Raw genomic sequence first — 18,769 nt, forward strand, 5'->3', positions numbered from 1 at the left:
AGAAACCAACAACTAGCAGCCTAGGACTATAATATATATCTATTTATTATACGTCTTTCGGTTAATTCCTGATCTGAGGAGCGCTGTTTTTCACTCCCATGCGAAAGTCACCAGCGGATAGGGCCTGATTGCTACTTTTCATGCATAGTTTTAGACACAAGAGGGCATTGTGACGTCTCGCCCAGCGGCGCCCAGTCGCAGGCCGAGTCCGGCACCCCCACGTGGGGGCCCCGAGCTCCCATTGGCCAGCGCCGGGCCAAGCTGCCACATTATTTTGTTACTTTTCAGTCCCTATTTGGAACTGCTCTCGCGGCAGTTCATACCTCGTGCTCGTCCCCCTCGGTTGTCTGTGTGTGGTATCTGCAAGGTCCGGGCACTTTTTTTTTTTTTTTGGTGTGTGTATGAGTGTGTGTCTGGTGTGTGTGTCGGGGTGTGTGTTTTGAGTGTTTGTCAGGGCGCGGAGAGAAAAGCTGGGCCGCGGAGAAAGAAGGAAGCCGTAGATCTCTTCGGTCTCAGGCTGCGTCTCCAGTCCAGCGCTCTCCAGTCTGCGCGCACCCAGGCGGCGGCAGCAGAGTCGAGTGCTCCTTGCTGGGAACCCGGCGCTCAAGCTGGAAGAGCGAGGACCCCTTTGCGGAGGCTTCGCGTGTCTGCTGGAGTTAGGATACCAGAACGGTTGATTTGTATCTACTGAGCTCGGAGTTTTCTGCACCGCTTTGCGAAGAGCCAGAGGCGGCGGCAGCGGCGGCAGCAGCAGACGGAACAGCAGGCTCTTCTCTCCGAGGGGGGGCGTCGAAGCGCCCGCGCCCGGCTCCCGCCCTCACCCTCCGGCGCTCTCGCGGCCCCAAACCGCCACCTTGGTGCCTGTCTCCTTCCTCTTCCTCCACGCCGCGAGCCCGGGGCCCGACCGCCTCTGGGTTAGGACTAGTGCGTCCCGGATGCTGGGGCTGCTGCCCCTGCGCTCCCCGTTCTCGGCGCGACGGGCTGAGTGATCCGAAGGGAGCTTTCGCTCGCCTCTGGAGAGGCCCCCGGCTTTGGGACCCGGCGCTGGACCCGCTGGGGAGACGACGATGTCCGTGCAGTCCCCAGCTCTGACGCGCTCGACGCAGCCCGGGGAAGGCGGCCGACCGCAGCCCGCCGAGCCCTAGGCGCACAAAGCCCGTGCTTGCCTGCCTGCCCGGCCTCGGCGCCCGCCGACGACTTCGCTGCCTGCTCCGCGGTTCTTTGTCTTCACTTGGGGCGGGCGCCCGACTCTGGGATTTCGCTGCGAGAGCGGGCTGGGGGGGCCGGGGGCGAGCTCCCGCTTTCCCGGCCGCCCCCCGCTCGGGTTCGGCTCCCCCCTCCCCCGCACCTCCCTGGCCCGAGCTCTCGGCGCTTCCAAGCTCTCAGAATCACGACCCCTCCCTGCCATGTATCCGCAAGGCAGACATCCGGTGAGTAATTGCAACTCGGTTTATTTAAGCATCTATCATGGCAGAGTATAAACGAGGCAGTTTATCTAGCACCTCCATTTTGCTTGTTGCTACCTTTATGGTGTGTGTGTGTGTATGTTCACACAAAGAGGAATGGGATGGAGGGCGCCGCTGAGAGGAGAGGTTAATTCCACCCGAGTGGCGGGGGGGAGGGCGGCGAGACTGCCCGAGATAGAGGGGGAACTGTTCCCAGCTGTCCCTCCCCCCACCCCCCCCGCCAGTCTTCCAACTCACCGGCGTGTTTCCCCTGCCCCCACTTAACTTGGGCCTGGGAGCCCCTTAGTGGAAGAGACGGGAGCCCCGCGGCTGAGAGGGTGGAACTCCCCCCCCACACACACACCCCCGCCCCCGCCTGGGTCCAGAGCTGAGAAACTTGCTAGGAAGGTTCTGGGCGGCGGGGCGCCGGCCGTGGGGAACCGGCGGGAAGCAGCCTCGGGGCCCGAGCAGTTCCGAGCCGCGTCTGATGCCCCCGCCCCCTCTCCTGTCTTGTCCTCCCGGGTTCCAGGCTCCCCATCAACCCGGGCAGCCGGGATTTAAATTCACAGTGGCCGAGTCTTGTGACAGAATCAAAGACGAGTTCCAGTTCCTGCAAGCTCAATATCACAGGTAAGGCTGGTGAGGGCCACCCCCCGCCCCAGGACTGAGGGGCTCTGGACTGCGGGAGGGCAGGACTGCCCCTGCCTTCGCCTTTTGTTTCCCCTTTCCGAGCGCGGCGCCTTAACCCTTAGCCTCCCATAGTCTCCCGGCTTCCTGTGCCGCCCGCAGGGACCCCTGAGGGTGAAGGTTGGAGTCACCTACAGACCCGTCCGTCGGTCTGGGGGTCGCGGCCCCGCCCCCCCGGCCCCCCCTCCCCCAGGTCCTGATGAGTTAGTTCCCTCGCGCGGTCGCGGGAAGTTTCAAGTTGTTTCACTCCCCCTTCCCCAAATCACCCTCCGCCCAGAGACGGTAGAATAATGGGCAACCCCCAGGGACTGTCAGACAAGTGGAAAAGTGGCTCTCAGAGACCATTGGGTTAGAACCTCGGAGGAGGCTGTGCAGGCGGCAGGCCTGAGCCGGCTCCTTCTGCCCTCGCAGCCTTAAAGTGGAATACGACAAGCTGGCAAACGAGAAGACGGAGATGCAGCGCCATTACGTGATGGTGAGAGGCGACTGGGGGCTTGGGGAGATTGGAGCAGGGCCCCCCCCCCGCCCAGGTCCAGTGCCAGGAAGCACACTGCAGTCTGTGGGCCCTCTGCCCCTGTGCCAGCGTCTCTTATGCCAGGTCACTTGGAGGAGGGGTGGGTGGGAACTGGAATCGGCTGGGGGCCCAAATTCCAGGCCAGGGCCTTCCATGCTACCTTTCTGTCTTTGTAACTGGAGTGTTGAAGGCATCCCGGGGGGACTGGTTGTTGTATATTGGCTAGTAAGATAGGATTAGGTCAGGCAATCTCTAGGGTTGGATAAAAATCTCTCCTAGAAAGACCTTCTGGTGGTGTTTGGAAAGTTTTCTGCTTATGCAGCTCTGGGATCTAGCCAGAGTCCAACGGAAGCCTCTATCTACCCTCTTCACTTCCTCAGAGGTTTTCCGAAGAGTGGAGGAGGCTTTTAAAGCCCTTCCCCTTCATTCCTCTTCTCTGGGGATCCCTAACTGAAAGTCTTTCCAGCCCTGAGGCAGCAGGTAGATTGTCTTCCCTTTGCCCAGCTTCTGTTCAGCAAATTTAAATCTTCTGCTTGTGAGAGGGCACGGATGGCTCTTAAGTGCCACTCCCTCGCCTGCTTTCCACATAAGAGGCCTTAGACACAGCGCTAAATAATTCTCAGTGGACAAGAGGGTCCCAGCGTACACACGATTCCCTGTTGAACCCAAACCTTGTATAAACAGGATGTGTGGCACATGCGTTGCTTGGTGAAGGCAGGGCCTGAGGTGTTCCGCACTACTCTGTGTATGATAATCCTGGCCAGGGAGGATATCAGCCAACTCATATCAGCTCTGAAACTCATCTATAGGCCTGATTTAAAATGCAAATGTAAGAAAAAGCATGATTTGGCCAGAACCTGCCCAAGGAAAAAAAAAACCCAAAAGCCAGAATTTGAAAAGAGAATAGTTTTTTTTGGGTTGTCTGTTTAATAGGTCGTTCTTTTCACTTGTAGTATTATGAGATGTCCTACGGCTTGAACATTGAAATGCACAAGCAGGTAAGCTCTTTTTAAGAAATATATTTCATTAAAATATGTGTGTGTGTGTGTGCGCGCGCGCGTGTGCCCACTCACCTGAAATTCTTATATTCCCTCCTGTTTAAAAATCTAGTCCCCTGCCCTTCTACTCTTCTGTGAAGGGTGAATGAATCCAGTCATTGAAATGCAAGGTCTGAAGCTTTGCTTATTTAGGGGATGTTCTGAGCTTTTAGCATTGGTGCTTGTGAAACTAGTCCTGGTCTTGGTGGAGGATAACTGACCAAAGTGTAGGTGTACCTTCAGGACCTGCTTTATAAACCCCCTGAAAGCCCACAGGTGGATGGGCTTTTATCTGTTTTAATGTAAAATTCTCAAGAGGAAATGCAGGAGGGTTTTGGGGTTTTTTAATGGGATGTTCTGCCTTGATAAGATTAAACTTCAAGAGCCTTAAAAGCCAGGCCAAGCTGTTGAAATTTAAAGGAGCGAAGCCACCAACCGCTTAAAGACACAAAATTGGCCTAAAATACAACGCTAATGCCTTAACATTTATGAGGTAGCGTTGGTATCTGTATCTTATTTTACAGAGAAGGAAACTGAAGTGGAGAGGTGAAGTAACTTGCTCTGAGGCAGCCTTGCCAGAACTTTGGAGATGGCTAGGAGTTGAGCTCAGCTTTGAAATGCTGAAGTCAAACCAGTTCTGCTGGTCCTGGTGTCCTTTGATGGATACTAAACTATTCTAATAACAGTATTCCTCAAACCATGCAAATACAAAACCCCCTTTATCTCAGTGCATATCAGTAACTAGTCCTGGGGTGGGGCTGGGCTGTAGGAGAGGCCTGTTTGTGTATTTGTGTTCAGAGGAGGAGAGGTTGTCTATAATTTGGTTTGGCTGGCCCTAGGATTCCACTTGGCATGGATAAATGGTGCAGGCTGGTTGTTCTTTTTAACAATTGGTGTTCTTGAAATCTCAGAAGACTATGTTGACTCATTGTAGCCTTTGGTGCCCGTGACTTGAATGGCTTTTCTGCTCTAAATTAACAGTCCTTGACAAAGCTTCAATTTTGCTTTTTAAAGGCTGGGTGAGAGGGGCAGGGCCCAGAGCAGCAGGTGAGGGGGCAGGTTATCCACTCCTGTGACTTCCTACAGAGCGTTTTGAATCTGGATTCTTCTTCCTTTTTCCTCTTGAATGGAGCACAAATGTTGGGTGAAGGGTAGCCAGAAAGGGCCCTGAATTGATTGCTAATGTGAAAAACCAGCTTGTGGCTTCCTGGGGGGATTATACTTGAGGAAGGCACATGAAGGAGACCACGTTTTTTACTTCTTACCCACAGAAATAATAAGCAGACATCACTTGGTATGTAATGCTGTGCTGTCTTGGGGGAATGGACTAGAGAAACAGGTTCTGCCCAACTTTAGGCTGAACCAGGGCTGCGTCTGACTCGTCCAGTAGAAGGCATGAAGTAGACCCTGGGTCCCAGCTGTTCAGGGAACCTTGGGCTGGCTGTTAAGCAAGCTGTCGCCTTTCTTTCTCCACCCCCTCATTTTTTTGTTTTTCCTTTCTGAGAGTGCTTAGTATCTTGGGTGTGTTTAAAGAGGGTAATTGCACCCAGGTTTAAAATTTATAGCAGCAGTTATTCTAAGAGCTTCGTAATTAAGGTAAAACATGCCATTGCATGTTGAACTCCTTCTGGGTGGTGTTCCCCAGGTCTGTGAGTTGGAGGGTTACTTGGCATAAGAAATTCACCTTGGCTGGTAGAACAGAGTTGTTCTCTAAGACCTGAGGACACTCTGCATTTGGCGGTGGGGTTTGTAGAAGAGCAGCTGGGAGTATCTGGAACTTTGGCCATTCCCCAAACTGGGCTTTCAGGGAATGCCTGAGGTTTGCCTGCATTGTCTCATTTCATCCGCTCAGCTGCCAGTGGTGGACGGAGGGGTTCTTTGCCCCTTTTTTTATGGGTGAGGAAACCGAGGCTTCAGGGGAGGGGGAACAGAAGCAGAGATACAGCTGGTCGTCAAATCTGGGCCCCGGGATTTCCAAACTGTGGGTGCATTTCTCTTGTCTGCCACTCATTTTTGCCTTCCAGCCTCCCTGAGTTGTAATCACTTACTTCCCAGGATGGGAGTGTGTGTGTGTGTGTGTGTGTGTGTGTGACTTTGCAGGGATAATGGCAATCTCTGAGTTGGTGGAAATCACCCCGTAGCTGTGTAGGAACAAAGAGGTAAGGAGGTGAAGAAACCAGGCACTGAGAAATGCAACCCTGACCTAATGGGGCTGGCCACTCCCCCAGGCTTGCCAGGGTTCTACTGAAGAAACCCTGCCACTAATTGTAGTGTTGGTCTTGGGTGCATTTGGCGGATGGTGGTTAGGCCTGAGCAAACAAGTTTATCAGCTGACCTGTTTAGCGGTTGACTGGTGTTTTATCTGCACACACAATCAAGTGACTGGAGTGCTTGAATTATTCATGCAGTATCCTGCCCTCTAGACTTGACTGTTCGTGTGATTACATCTGCCTGGAACAAACAGGCTGGATTCTTCATCTTTCAGCTCCAGGGGTGGGAGTGGGGACTGTCTGTACTTTTATAGACAGTCATAGATGATTTACAGATCTAGCACCTGGGGTGGTCTTCAGCTCGATCGTGTACACATGCACACACACACACACACACACACTGAACCACACCACCCACCATATTTTTTATTTCTCGTTGTTTTTTTTTTAAATTGTGAATTGAGTGAACGTTTAAGGAGCAGATAAGTCCGACATTTAACAAATCATACACTTAGTGCCGTTACACTGATTGCAATCCCCTCCCTGTACCAACAGTTAACAACGTTTACCTCCGTTCACTCTTAAATCTTGTTCTCCTGCCTGTGTGTCTCCCACTGCCTTTATTTTTCTTCTGCCAACCCCCCGGTCTTGTTGTATATTGCCAGCCCCATCTCCCAAGTCAACATGCTGCCACATAAAAAGCTCTTTGTTGCCTGTATGGGAAATGTCGATTAACTGGCAACCTCAGCTTGTGCCACATGGGCCCAAGTCTTGAGAAGAGGGCAGCCGATAAAGATGTGTTGAGCGCATTTTGTTTTACCGAAAGGTGGATGGCTCCTTCGCTGGCTGGTCTCGGTCCCCTTCACTGTCTTTTTCCAAATTGTCAGATCCCAGAGATATAATAAATGGTTTTCCCAGATCTCCAGAGGTCACTTAGGGCTGTCCTGCATGCTTCCAGACAGATGTCAAAGTGATTCCGGGAGGCCAGGGAGGCACCAGTTATCAACTTGGCGTTTCAGAGTCTTCCCATGGTCAGTCAGGAGGGAGGTACAAAGCAAACCCAGCCTCCAGAGCAACTGTCGTGCCTTGGGTGTGAGGCACTGGTGGTAGGAGAAGTGGGGTCAGGCTGCCTTCTCACTCTCTGTTGGTGACTTCGATGTTTAGAAAGTAGACTTGAGCCATTTGGATTTGGGGTAACATCAGATGCTAACGTGATTTTAAAAACAAATACAAAAAAACCCGCTCATTGCCATGAATGGATTCCAACTCACAGTGACCCCCACGTCTATCAGAACAGAACTGTGCGTCATAAAGTCTTCAGTGGCTGGCTTTTCAGAAGTAGATCACAGGGCCTTCCTTCCTTCTCAGGCGCTTCTGGGAAAATTTGAATCCCCAACCTTTGGTTAACAGCCAAGACCGTTAACTGTTTGTACCACCCACGGTCCCCAGGATTAGTCACGTTTTCTTGTGAGTGATGTAGCCCTTCCTTTAAGTTTCTTTTGGAATCTTGAAATTAGGAGGGTCCTGGAGGTTCTGATCCAAACATTTCAAGTTATAGACGAGGAATCAGGCCTGGGGGTGGGAGGGGGACCTGAGTTCTTCAGTCCCACAGTAGCGACAGAGCCGCATCTGGTATCTCCCCTTCAACCTCCAACCCCAGGTCTTGTTTTGTGCAAGACTGAAAAAAATGAAGAGCGCTCCTTTGCTAGTGACTAGGACCCTGTGTCTTTAATTATTCCTGCTCCTTTCTGCCTCATTAACTGCAGAGGCTGAGGTTGCAACTGTACCAAAGTCCAAGGTACTCAGTTTCGGGTTGTATAACCATATCAGCTGAACCTTCTTTGCCCACAGTCCTGTTCCAAATTGCCAGCTATTTATTTATACAGCTAATGATATGATGTGTGTAGTAATAACACAAAATGTGTAACTAGCCATCCCAGAGGTAAAGTTCATGGGCGAGGTAAAGGTGGCAAGGCCTGTGAACCTTTCTCCTGAGGATACAGAAAGTCTTGGGGGCGTCAGTAGTCCTGAACACGAGCTGAATGGGTTGTTGGGAAATTTGCCTTTGTCACTCACATCCCCTCTCTGGCTCTCGAAAGTAATACGGGAGGGACTGGGACTGAAAGATCTTTCAAGTTGCGTGACCTGGCAGTGAGGTTGTAAAGATTCTGCTAAAGAATTGAGTTGGAGTCTTGGGAGGGAGAAGGTGGGGCCACCCTTCAGTGTTGAATGGAACACAGGTCCTTCACCCTATCGGTGTGGCCTCTGATTAAGCTAAGTTCCCTGGAGTATTATTTCCTGGTCCCTGCGCTGGTGTCCAAGCATGCTTCTATGACCTGGTTCCCATTTAACCTTCCCTGCCTTATCTGTCACTTCCCTCTGCGCACACTCGGCCCCACCACTCTGAGGTCTTCACACTCGACCTGGAGTCACTATGTCCACAGCTGTCTCTCACTTCATGCTGTCCAGCCACTTAGAGGCCATCCCATCCCTCAAGGCTGTCTTCAACCCCTGCTTTCTTTGGAACCCTTTTCTTTAATTGTCTGCCAATAGAGTTGCACTGAGTTGGGACATGTTTGCTTCTCTGGGTCATTTCCCTCTCATACATTCAATCATTTATTGACCCTGGGAGTTGGGCAAATGGTCTCCTTGCCCTTACTTTACAGATTGAGGAAATTAGGCCTGGAATGGGGAATTTGGCTCCTAACAGAAGGCTCTTTCCATGAGCTTACTGGGAGGGCGCTGAGCCCCCCCTCTTCTCTTAGGATGCCTTTCTTCCCAGCGATATGGGAAGAATCGAGTTGGTGTCAGAAGCCCTTCCTTGCCATTTTGTCTAGAGTCCATCAGTGATTGAGTTCTTGATCTCCCATGGCATAGGTGTGAAGGCAGTTGTTTTCCTCTGTCTGTACCTTGATTTGTGTGTTTTCCTGTTTCTACCCTTTTGTGTCCTGGTGTGGCGCTGTGGGGTAATGCGCTGGACTGCAAATTCAGTCTGAACCACAAGATTGGTTCAAGCTCACCAGCTGCTCATTGGAAACCATGTCCAGGGTAGCTATGGGTTGGAAATGACTCGACGGCACTTAACAACAACAACCCCTTTGTGTGGAATACAAGCAGAACAACAACAACAACAAAAATCCAACAGCCATCAAGTCAGTTCCGCTAAGTAGGAACTCTGGATCAAAGCAGTACAACTCCTTGGTTTTCCAAGACTGTAAATCTTCAAGAGAGCAGACAGCTTCATCTTTCTCCGGAGGAGCCACTAGTGAGTTTGAATCATCAGCCTAATGGATAGCAGATCAAAGTTTAACCCACTGCACCCCGAAGGCCAGGAGCATAAAGGTGGCGGGATCAAATGTTGGCCAGGTTTCCCCCTCTGGCCTTCCTGTACCTGCCTCATTCATGGAGTTGTGCTAGGAGTCCCTTTGCTGATGAATGAAGCACTTGGTACATAATAGGTGCTCAGCAAACAGGTGGGTTTGTCTGACCCAGAGTTACTCTGAGGATGGCTTTCCGATTCCCTGAACCCCCAGAGAAGGAAGTAGGGTTTAATTGTGGCCTGACTGTCAACTTTGCAGACTTCTCCTATCCCAGAGCCTGCAGTTTCTTCATCAACAAAATGAGGGGGTTGGATTCATTCCCCAAATAGCTGTTAGGAGCCTGGGGCATGCCCAGTGAGGGCTGGAGTTGGTTATATAGACTATGAATCTGACATTATTCTCTCTTGCGGGGTGTCTGGCATGTCAATAGGTAATTACAATTCAGTGAGGTAAATGCTAAAGGGGAGTCTGGGTTTTAGGAGGTGGCCCGGGACAGAACAGTGTCTTCTGGGAAAGAGGAGCCAGGTTCCCGAAGACTTCAGAGAAGAGCTTTTTGCTAAGCTGAGTCAGAGAGGGTCCATTTAAGGGAGAGTTGTTGTTAGTGCCGTCTAGTTGGTGTCCGACGCAAAGCCACCCTGTATAGGGTTTCCAAGGGGTGGCTGGTGAGTTTGAACCACTGACCTTGTGGTTCAAACCAACCTTGCGGTCCAGTGCTGTATCTCACAGTGCCACACCAGGACTCCTTTAAGGGACTGGTAACCAAAAGGTTGGTATTTCTACCTACCCAGTGGTTCTAAGTGAAGTCTGGTCCATTCAAGGTGACAAGCTAGGAAACCCTGTGGGGTATTTGTACCGTCATATAGGGTCACCATGAGTCGGAACGGACACGAAGGTACACAGCAGTAGCGACGGGTTTATTAGGTAGAAGGGGGCAGTGGATGCTCCTTGAGGGGTGGCGACAGCTTGTGTTAAAAGTGGTGAAGTGTTTTGTGGAAGCCACATGTCCGTCTGTCTGTAAGTCTTGGGAATGGTGGGCGGGGGAGGGTTGCCTTTGGGAGGCAAGGCAAGGAGAGGAGAGGAGGAGACATTTCACAGCAGCCTCTGGTCTCCTCGTATCCCCCCATCTTCTTATGCCTCTCCAGGCTGGCCTGAGTCCATGTGTCCCGGGGTAGGGGTAGGGGCACCCTGGTTGTCTGTGGGCCCTCTCGCCCGCCTTGGGGGCTGCGTTGGTTTGAACTTTATTCCCCCAAGTGGCATTGTCTGCTTTCTCAGATTGGTAATTCTGTAATGACTGGTTATGACCCGCCCCCTCCCCCATATTTAATCCTCATCAGCCCAGCTCTTCACTTTGCTATTAATGATAGCAGCCAGCAAAATAGCTTTCAACATGCTGTTGGCAGTCTGGTTGGAGAGAGCACTTGAAGTAGTACTAGACAGCTGGAAGCATCCATAATTGTGTACCCGAGTGAGGGCTGCGTGCTTAAGGGCCTTGTTTTTATATGCTTAAAGGGACAATATCTTGTTTTCAACAAAGCTCTCTGAGGCTGGAAGCCCAGGCTCCGAGTGCCTCCGCCCTCCACCCCTCCCACCTCCTCGGCTTTTCCTTTTCTTTCGCTGGTCTTTCAAAATAAACACTCCTTCTCCAGTTGGAGCTAAGGAGAAACTTTAAGAAAGGGGGGATTTCCCGCCTCTCTGTAAGGGGGTAGTATTTGGTGGGTTTATTTCTGGGAGGCATCCTCTATTCCAGATTGTAAACTGTTATGAACTCAGCACTGAGCACCAAAGTATGAGAGAGTGTACATCCTCTCTATGTTGATTGTGAGTTCTTTTGTTTGCTAGGGATATTAAAAAAGGTTAACCAGGGTCTGGGGTGGGGTGGGGATGCAGGCTTCCGGAACCTGCCACTGAATGTTTAGGCTGAGGTCCCCTTGAAGGGATGACTGAGAGGGAGGAGGGGCAAGCCTATTGGAGGGGCAAAGGGACAGGGACATCTCAGACCCTTCCAAATCAGATTCCAGGAGTGATGCTATGGGATCAGCGTTGGAATGCTAGCCTTAAGATTAGTGGTTCAAAGCCACCAGCCCTTCTGAGGAAGGAAGATGAGGCCATCTGTTCCCATAAAGACTAACCGTTTCAGAACCCTATGTAGGGTCACTGTGAGTCAGAATCAACTCTGTGGTTCATTCAGCAAGGATCCTTGGTGGTGCAGCAGTTAAGCAAAACCTTGGCTACTTACTGAAAGGTCATTGGTTCCAACCCATCCGATGGCTTTGAGGCAGAAGAGACCTGACAATTTGCTCCCATAAAGATTCTCATTGTTATGTGCCATTGAGTCGTTTCCAATTCATAGCAACCCTGTATAGGGTTTCCCGAGAGCAGCTGGTGGGCTTCAGCTGCCAACCTGTCAGTTACCAGTTCACTGCTTATCCTACAGCGCCACACCAGGGTTCTCCATAAAGATTACAGCCGAGAAAACTGTAGGGGGCAGGTCTAATCGGTCACAAGGGGTCACTATGAAATCTACTGGACAGCATCTCGCAACATTCGTTCTCTAGAGTTCATGCCTCTAAGAACCCCTTAGTAAGTGGAGTTAGGAGGGACAGATTGTTGTTGTGTGCCGTCGATTTGGTTCCGACCCGTAGCGACCCTGTATAGGGTTTCTGAGGAGCAGTTGATGAGTTTGACCTTGCGGTTTAAACCAACTTTGCAGTCTAGCGCATTAAGCCACACTGCTGCACCAAGATGCAAAGTACATAACCCTTTGGGAAAAGGTTCTTTTCACCCAGCAGTCTCCACGTCTTCTGTTTGCCCACTTTCCTCTGTGAAGAGTGCAAAAAGAGCCCCATTCCTATCTGAGGGGTAGACCAGAGGTGAAGTCCAAGAGGCCAGGGAAACCCTAGTGAAGCCCAGAGTCCTGGTCTGTCCAGACTTTCCTAGCAGGGGAGGAGTGTGGATGGTGCTGGGCAGCCCCTTCCTGCCCATTCATCCACCCGCTGAGTCCCACAGCCAGGGGTCCTGGGACAGGTCACCTGCCATCACAACCACCAAATCCAAATTTGATCGTCCAAATACTATTTCAGTAAGCACTTAACTGTTTGCAATTAAGTATTTTCACTGGCTGATTTTCATCTTTTCGGTGCCTAAAAATGAGACATTTGGACCCAGGACAAATAGCAGCAGAATGAAAGCGTTGGAGTGTGGTATGGCACGAAGAGTCTGGGGTGTGAAGATACCTTGTCTACCGGGGCACTGGAGCACTGCGTTTCACTCACATTGGCTTGGGGCACTGTTGAAGCTGGAATTTCCCAAAGGTCGAGAACAAGGCCATTTTGTATTCATGGGGCCCCCTGAGCTTCATAGGGTGCTCCGTCTGTCCTGGCTGCACACAGTGCATTTTGTGGGGGACTCAGGGAGCGATGTGTACTAGCTTAGGGTTCTTCCTGACCCAGTATAGCATCACAAACCTGGGAAGGAGACACACTTTCCTTGAGTTTCTGAGAGAGGACTATATGCTGGAAAAGTCGTGATTGTAGAAAGAAATGAAGTGTTAGAATTGTTGGAGTGTCTTTGTTGCGTACCTTGGAGCCATTTCCTATGAACATAATTGTTGTAAGTGCTGATCAGCTGGGTGTGATTCATAGCAACCCTATATAGGGTTTCTGAGGTGTGGCTGGTGGATTTGAACAGCCAGTCTTGTGATTAGCAGCAGTACAGTGCTTCTCCCACACCAGGATTCCTTCGTACGCATGTTGTTACTATTAAGTGCTGTTGTCAGACTCATAGCGGCCCTGTATAGGGTTTCTGAGGAGTGGCTGGTGAGTTGGAGCTGCCAGCCTTGTGGTTTAAACCCATCTTGCAGTCCAGTGCTGATCCTACAGCTCTACACCAGGACCCCTACCTATGCATAGTGACTCTGTATGACAGAGTCTAACTTCCCCCACAGAATTTCCTAGGCTGTGGTTTTCGTGGTGGGATCGGCACTGGACTGTGAACCACAAAGTCAGCAGTTCAAACACACCAACTGCTCCTTGGAAACCCTACACAGGGCCAGTATGAGTTGAAATTGACTCAGCGGCACTTAAAAACACAACAAACTTTATGGAAGGAGTCCTGGTGATGCTGTAGGATAAGCACTGAACTGCTAACCACAAGATCGGTGGTTCAAGCCCACTAGCGGCTCTGAGGGAGAAAGATGAGGCTGTCTAATTGTTTCTGTGAAGTTTTACACTCTTGGAAACCCTAGATAGGTTGCTATGAATCAGAACCAGCTAGATGGCCGTGCGTTTGGTTGATTTGGAAGCTTTACGGAGGATCTCTGCTGGTGCAATGGGTTAAATGTTAGGCTGCTAACCAAAAGGTTGGCAGTTGAAGCCCACCAACTGCCCTTTGGGAGAAAGATGTGGCAATTGCTTCTCTCTGTGGGGCAGTTTTAATCGGCCCGTAAGGTTGGGACTAACTCAATGGCTGTGGATCCGGATGCATTTTGATTAATCATTACCGAGCAGATTGCTTGGTCTTCTCTCTGATGAGGCAGAGGGTGGGTTTGAACCACTGACCTCTCTGTTAGCAGCCCAGTGTTTAACCATTGTGCCTCCAGGGTCCTAAATGTCTTCATGTGCCTTGCATGTTTTTTTCATCTCACTAGGCGTTCTGGTAAAGGACCTCTGGTAGCGTAGTGGTTACAAATCGGGCTGCGAACCTTAAGGCCAACTGTTCGAAACAACCAGCTGTTCTGCGGGAGAAAGATGAGGCATTCTGCTCCCGTAAAGATTTACAGCCTCGGAAACCCTGTACAGGGTTGCTATGGGTCAGAAACGACTCGACGGCACTTAACAACGACAACAAGGCGTTCTGGTAGCGTTGTTGTTGTTGTTGTTATATGCCGAGGAGTCGCGGGTAGTTTCGAACTGCTGACCTTGCGGCTCCAAGCCTGATTCGTAACCACTACGCACGCTACCAGAGCTCGTAGTGGTTATGAATTGGGCCGCTAACCTCAAGGTGGGCAGTTTGAAACTCCCAGCTGTTCCACGGGATAAAGATGAGGCTTTCTGCTCCTGTAAAGATTTACAGCCTCGGAAACCCTGTGCAGGGTCCCTATGAGTCAGAACCCACTCCACAGTACTTAACAACAACATGGCCCGGTTTAGGTGTGAAAGAGAAGAACAGAGGACAAAGGGCAAGAGAAATCTGGGAGGGAGGAGTGATGAAGCAGAGATAGGGAGGACCAGGGAATGAGGAAGAGATAGTAAGGCTGGAATTTGGATGGCCAGAAGGAACTGAAGTGGCCAGGAGAGAGGGTCAGTGGCTGGAAGGTAAATTAGTAAACTGTGCTTGTTACCCAAAGGCTGACTGTCTAGGCATGAATCTCTGAGTATGTTATGGCTTTTCCTCTTTGCCTTTTGCATCTTCAACAACCAATGTTCACAGCTCTTCAACTGTGTTTTTAAAAATCCCGAAGGAAGCCGCACTGACCCAATGGGAGAACTTAATGTTTAGTTTGTGTCTCAAATGGAGACTTGTTGCTGTTGTTGTTAACTGCCGGCTGCCCTGGAGTCGGCCCCTGGTTCAGAGTCACCCCAGGAACATCAGAACTGAATGTTGCTTGGTCTTTCTGTACCAACCCCATGATCGGTTGTGGATCGCACCTTGTTTTTATATCTTTGTGGTCTGAAGGGGGTTCACTGGCTCAGTTTTGGAAGTAGATCTCCAGGCTGCAGGTCTTCCTACTTGGTCTTAAAATGGAAACACCACTGAAACCTGTGTGCATCATATACTGTTATTGTTATGCGCTTTCAAGGTGAGCCCGACTCATAGCCACCCTGTATAGGGTTTCCAAGGAGCCACTGGTGGGTTTGAGTTGCCAACCTTGTGGTCTGCGATCCAGTGCGTCAAATTTCATGGAAAAATTCCATCCTCTTTCAATTCCATTTTTCCATGAACCTTTTGAAACCCCCTCGTTGTAGCACCTAGATTGCTGCTGACAGATGTTTGGAAGCTGGGCATGCAGTGTATCGCTTAAGAATGATACCCGGGTCTCCCCAACAGAGCCTTAAGTACAGCAAAAGTTCTTCCCACCAGTGATACTGGGAACAGCTTAGAAGCAGGGAAGGAAGGACATGTTGTTCCCTTCTTGGTTGGCTGTGAAGGCTTTGGGTTTAGACTCCTACACCACCCAGCCAGCTATGTGGCCAAAAGATTGGAAGAGGAGACACTCCTCCCATTCGGCAAATACTTCCCTGGGGAGAGCCCTCAGCAAGTCGCCCCTGACTCTGGGCCTGAAACCGGTAATATCTGTGGATTGCTTTATCCTGCTGGGAGTTGGATCAGTGGTGATTTACACAGCAGGGTGGCGGGAAGTGATGGCTGTTCTGTGTAGACTAGTTGACCAAGGACCATGAGGACTCTAGGTCTCTTGGACGGTCTTTGAGAGAGGTTGGATACAGGAACTATCAATCTCCCTAGTCTCTGCCCAGAGTCCTGGTGTGGCGCTATAGGATAAGCACTGCGCTGAAAGGTCGGTTTGACCCACAAGATTGGCTGTTCAAACCCACCATTCGCTCCTTGAGAACCCTGTATGGAGATGCTATGAGTCCGAACTGACTCAGCGACACTTAGTCACTGTCCAGGAGGAAGGGCAGGCTCAGTGGGTCTAGGAGAAGCAGCAGGCGGTAGCAGAGGGTCCCAGTGGAGTGAAATGGGCCTTAGAGTAAGGATGAGAAAGGACTGTGGGATGAGGAGGGAGCCCGTCAGGACCCCATTGTCCTGCAGGGGTTTTAGCTTGTGCTTTTAAACCTTTTCTTTACCTGCTGCTTTTCCTCCTCGCCCTCTATTCTCTGATGGAGCTCTCTCTCCTGGAGAGAGAGCACAAGTCATAGGGACAGATGCTGGAGGAATTAGATTCCATCGATGATCCCACCCCTCAATCTTTAGGACCTCACACTTCATTCTAGAGAAACAGAGGATCTCCGTGAAGCCAGACTTGAAATGGGGTGAAACAGCGGCAGACCCTAAAAAGCTGTATTGCTTCTGCCAGGGTCCTCCCACCGTGGGTGTCAGCCTGGCGTCTAGGTCACAAGGTGCTCGGGTTAGGATGTCAGGAACCCAGCCTGAAGGGACTTCATAGGGGACTGTCTAGATCATTCTTTCCTGTAGCCTTTTTGGATTTTCTCTGTACTCTCTGATCTGAATCTTAAACCACTTCTCAAGGCACCCAGTTCTCCTTCACTCTCCATCTGCCCAGAATGCTCTCATCATGCATTCCCAGGCCTCGTGGTGGAGGGCGTGGTGGGTCTTCAATGAGCTTGTACTCCTGGCACTTTTGTGACAATGTGTCCCCGAGTTTCCCCATCAGAAGCTGATTTGTTCTCTAAGGGGGATCCTGGGAAGTTGGGTGCAGAAACCCATAGTATTAGGAGCTGCGGGGTGCATAGGCTCTGGAGTGGACAAACTAGTGTTAGGACTTAGCTGTGTGACTTTAGGCAGAGTGTTTGGCCTCTGTAAATGGCCGTTTCTTCATGTGTCATAAGGATAATAATGTTGTTAAGTGCCGGGGAGTCGGTTCCGACTCATAATGACCTGCATAGGGTTTCTGAGGAGCAGCTGGTGAGCTTGAACCGCTGACCTTGTGATTCAAATCGACCTTACATTTCAGTGTATTAACCCACAGCGCCACACCAGGACTCCGGGGATAATAATATTGTGGTTGTTGTTGTTGTTGTTACGTGCCCTGGAGTCGGTTCCGACTCATAGCGACCCTACACAGGGTTTCCGAGGCTGTAAATCTTTACGGGAGCAGAAAGCCTCATCGTTCTCCCACGGAACCGCTGGTAGTTTTGAACTGCCGACCTTGAGGTTTGCAGCCCAATTCGTAACCACTACGCTAATACCTGCTAACCTAGCTGTTGGAGTCCTGGTGTGGCTCTGTGGGTTAATAAGGCTGGACTGCAAGGTCGGTGATTCAAGCTCACTAGCTGTTCTTCGAAACCCTATACAGGGTTGCTATGGGTCGGAACCGACTCAGTAACACTTCACAACAACAGCATCAAGGTATTAATGGCTCTGGTCAACCCCTGACAGTGGAAAGACCTCCTCAGTAAGGTATTTTCACAGTGAGACAAAGTCCCAAAGGTTGCCAGGCCCTCACAGGTAGGGATGATAAGATTCTTGAAAGACTTGCTAGAGCCCTTTCTCATACATCACTTGTTCCACTTGGCAGCACTACTGTGTAAGTTTGATGAACCCCACTTCACAGATAACAGTGTTGAGCTTAAAAGAGGTTAAGTGACTTGCTCATGGTCTTATGGTGGGCTAGGGACAGGTTCAAAACTGGGAACCCAGGTATGTTTCACTTTTCCCCAAGGGCCCTGTCAAGGCCTGCTCTTTGGTCACCTTCTCATATGCCCTTCCTCAGGCCCACCTGAACTCCAGTGGTTTGATTCCAGTATGGGAAGTCCATGGACAGTGGTGTCCAGGACTCAAGAAGATCTGAGCGTCAGCTGTGACCGCAGTGGACCTCTAGGGCTGGATAACTCTTTCTGTGGCGGTCTGTCCTGAGAATGGTGGGCTATTTCGTTCTAAATCAAAAACCAAACCAGTTTCTGTCAAGTTTCCTCTGACGTATGGCAACCCCGTGTGTCCTAGTAAAACTGCACCACGGAGTTTCCATTTCCTTTTTTAAAATGCGTTTATTTTGTTGTTGCTGTTGAGAATATACACAGCAAGGCATACACCAATTCCACAGTTTTTACAGGTGTCATTTAGTGACCTTGTGACATTCTTTGAGTTTTGCAACCATTCTCATCCTCCTTCCCTGGGTTCGTCTTCCCTCATTAGAATAGATTCACTGCCGGTTGCTGTTGTCAGTTTGATCTCATACCGATAGTTCTTAAAAGCATAACGCTCAAGACAGACATTTTTTACTAGTGAAGCTAAGCTATCATTTGGTTTTAAGAAGACTTCGAGGATATTTTTGGTTTGATTGTGTAAAGATTATCTTAGGACAATCATTCCAGGAGTTCATCCAACCTTCTGTGGCTCCAGGAAGTCTGGAGTCTATGAGAATTTGAAATTCTGTTCTGCGTTTTTCCCCCTTGTGGTCAGAAGTCTTCTGTAGGATCCTTGATCAACTGGTCAGTAAAGGTAGCTAGACACCATCCAGTTCTTCTGGTCTCAGCCCAAAGGCAGCACTTGTGTATGGAGACAATTTGTCTCACCTTCCATATTAGGAACATCCTGTTCCTGACTCACCTTTCCCTGTTGCTCCAGGCAAATAGAGATCAATTCTTGTGCTTGGGATAGCCACTTGAAAACTTTTAAGACCCCAGGTACTGTGCAATGAACTAAGAAGTAGCTATTGTTGGTAAGTGCCATTGAGCCCGACTCAATTAACCGGATTGGCCTGTGAAACCAGAACCCTAAACCTCCAAACCACGAAAACAAATCCCCTGAGGTTTTTAGTTATATATAGGAGCTCTGGTAGAGTAGTGATTACGAATCGGGCTGCAAACCTCATGGTCAGCAGTTCGAAACTACCAGCTGTTTCGCGGGAGAAAGATGA

General features: G+C 50.2%; 1 protein-coding gene across 10 annotated transcripts in view; it reads left to right on the forward strand.

The window, feature by feature from the left end:
• Positions 1–286: 286 nt before the first annotated feature.
• TLE3 (transducin-like enhancer of split 3 (E(sp1) homolog, Drosophila)) overlaps positions 287–18,769 on the forward strand; it is a 60,559-nt gene continuing 42,076 nt past the window's right edge. For 5 of the 10 annotated variants that reach the window (XM_006866544.1, XM_006866543.1, XM_006866542.1 and 2 more), the window contains exons 1-4: positions 287–1,430; positions 1,975–2,075; positions 2,544–2,607; positions 3,600–3,644. In XM_006866544.1, the coding sequence (XP_006866606.1) occupies positions 1,407–1,430; positions 1,975–2,075; positions 2,544–2,607; positions 3,600–3,644 (234 nt within the window). In that variant the 5' untranslated portion in view covers positions 287–1,406. Of the gene's footprint in view, positions 1,431–1,458; positions 1,531–1,932; positions 2,076–2,543; positions 2,608–3,599; positions 3,645–18,769 lie in introns of those variants that run through there. The other 5 variants (XM_006866540.1, XM_006866548.1, XM_006866547.1 and 2 more) reach the window with 3 other exon arrangements.

This window comes from Chrysochloris asiatica, unplaced genomic scaffold (genome assembly GCF_000296735.1).
Source record: "Chrysochloris asiatica unplaced genomic scaffold, ChrAsi1.0 scaffold00092, whole genome shotgun sequence".
NCBI lineage: Eukaryota > Metazoa > Chordata > Mammalia > Afrosoricida > Chrysochloridae > Chrysochloris > Chrysochloris asiatica.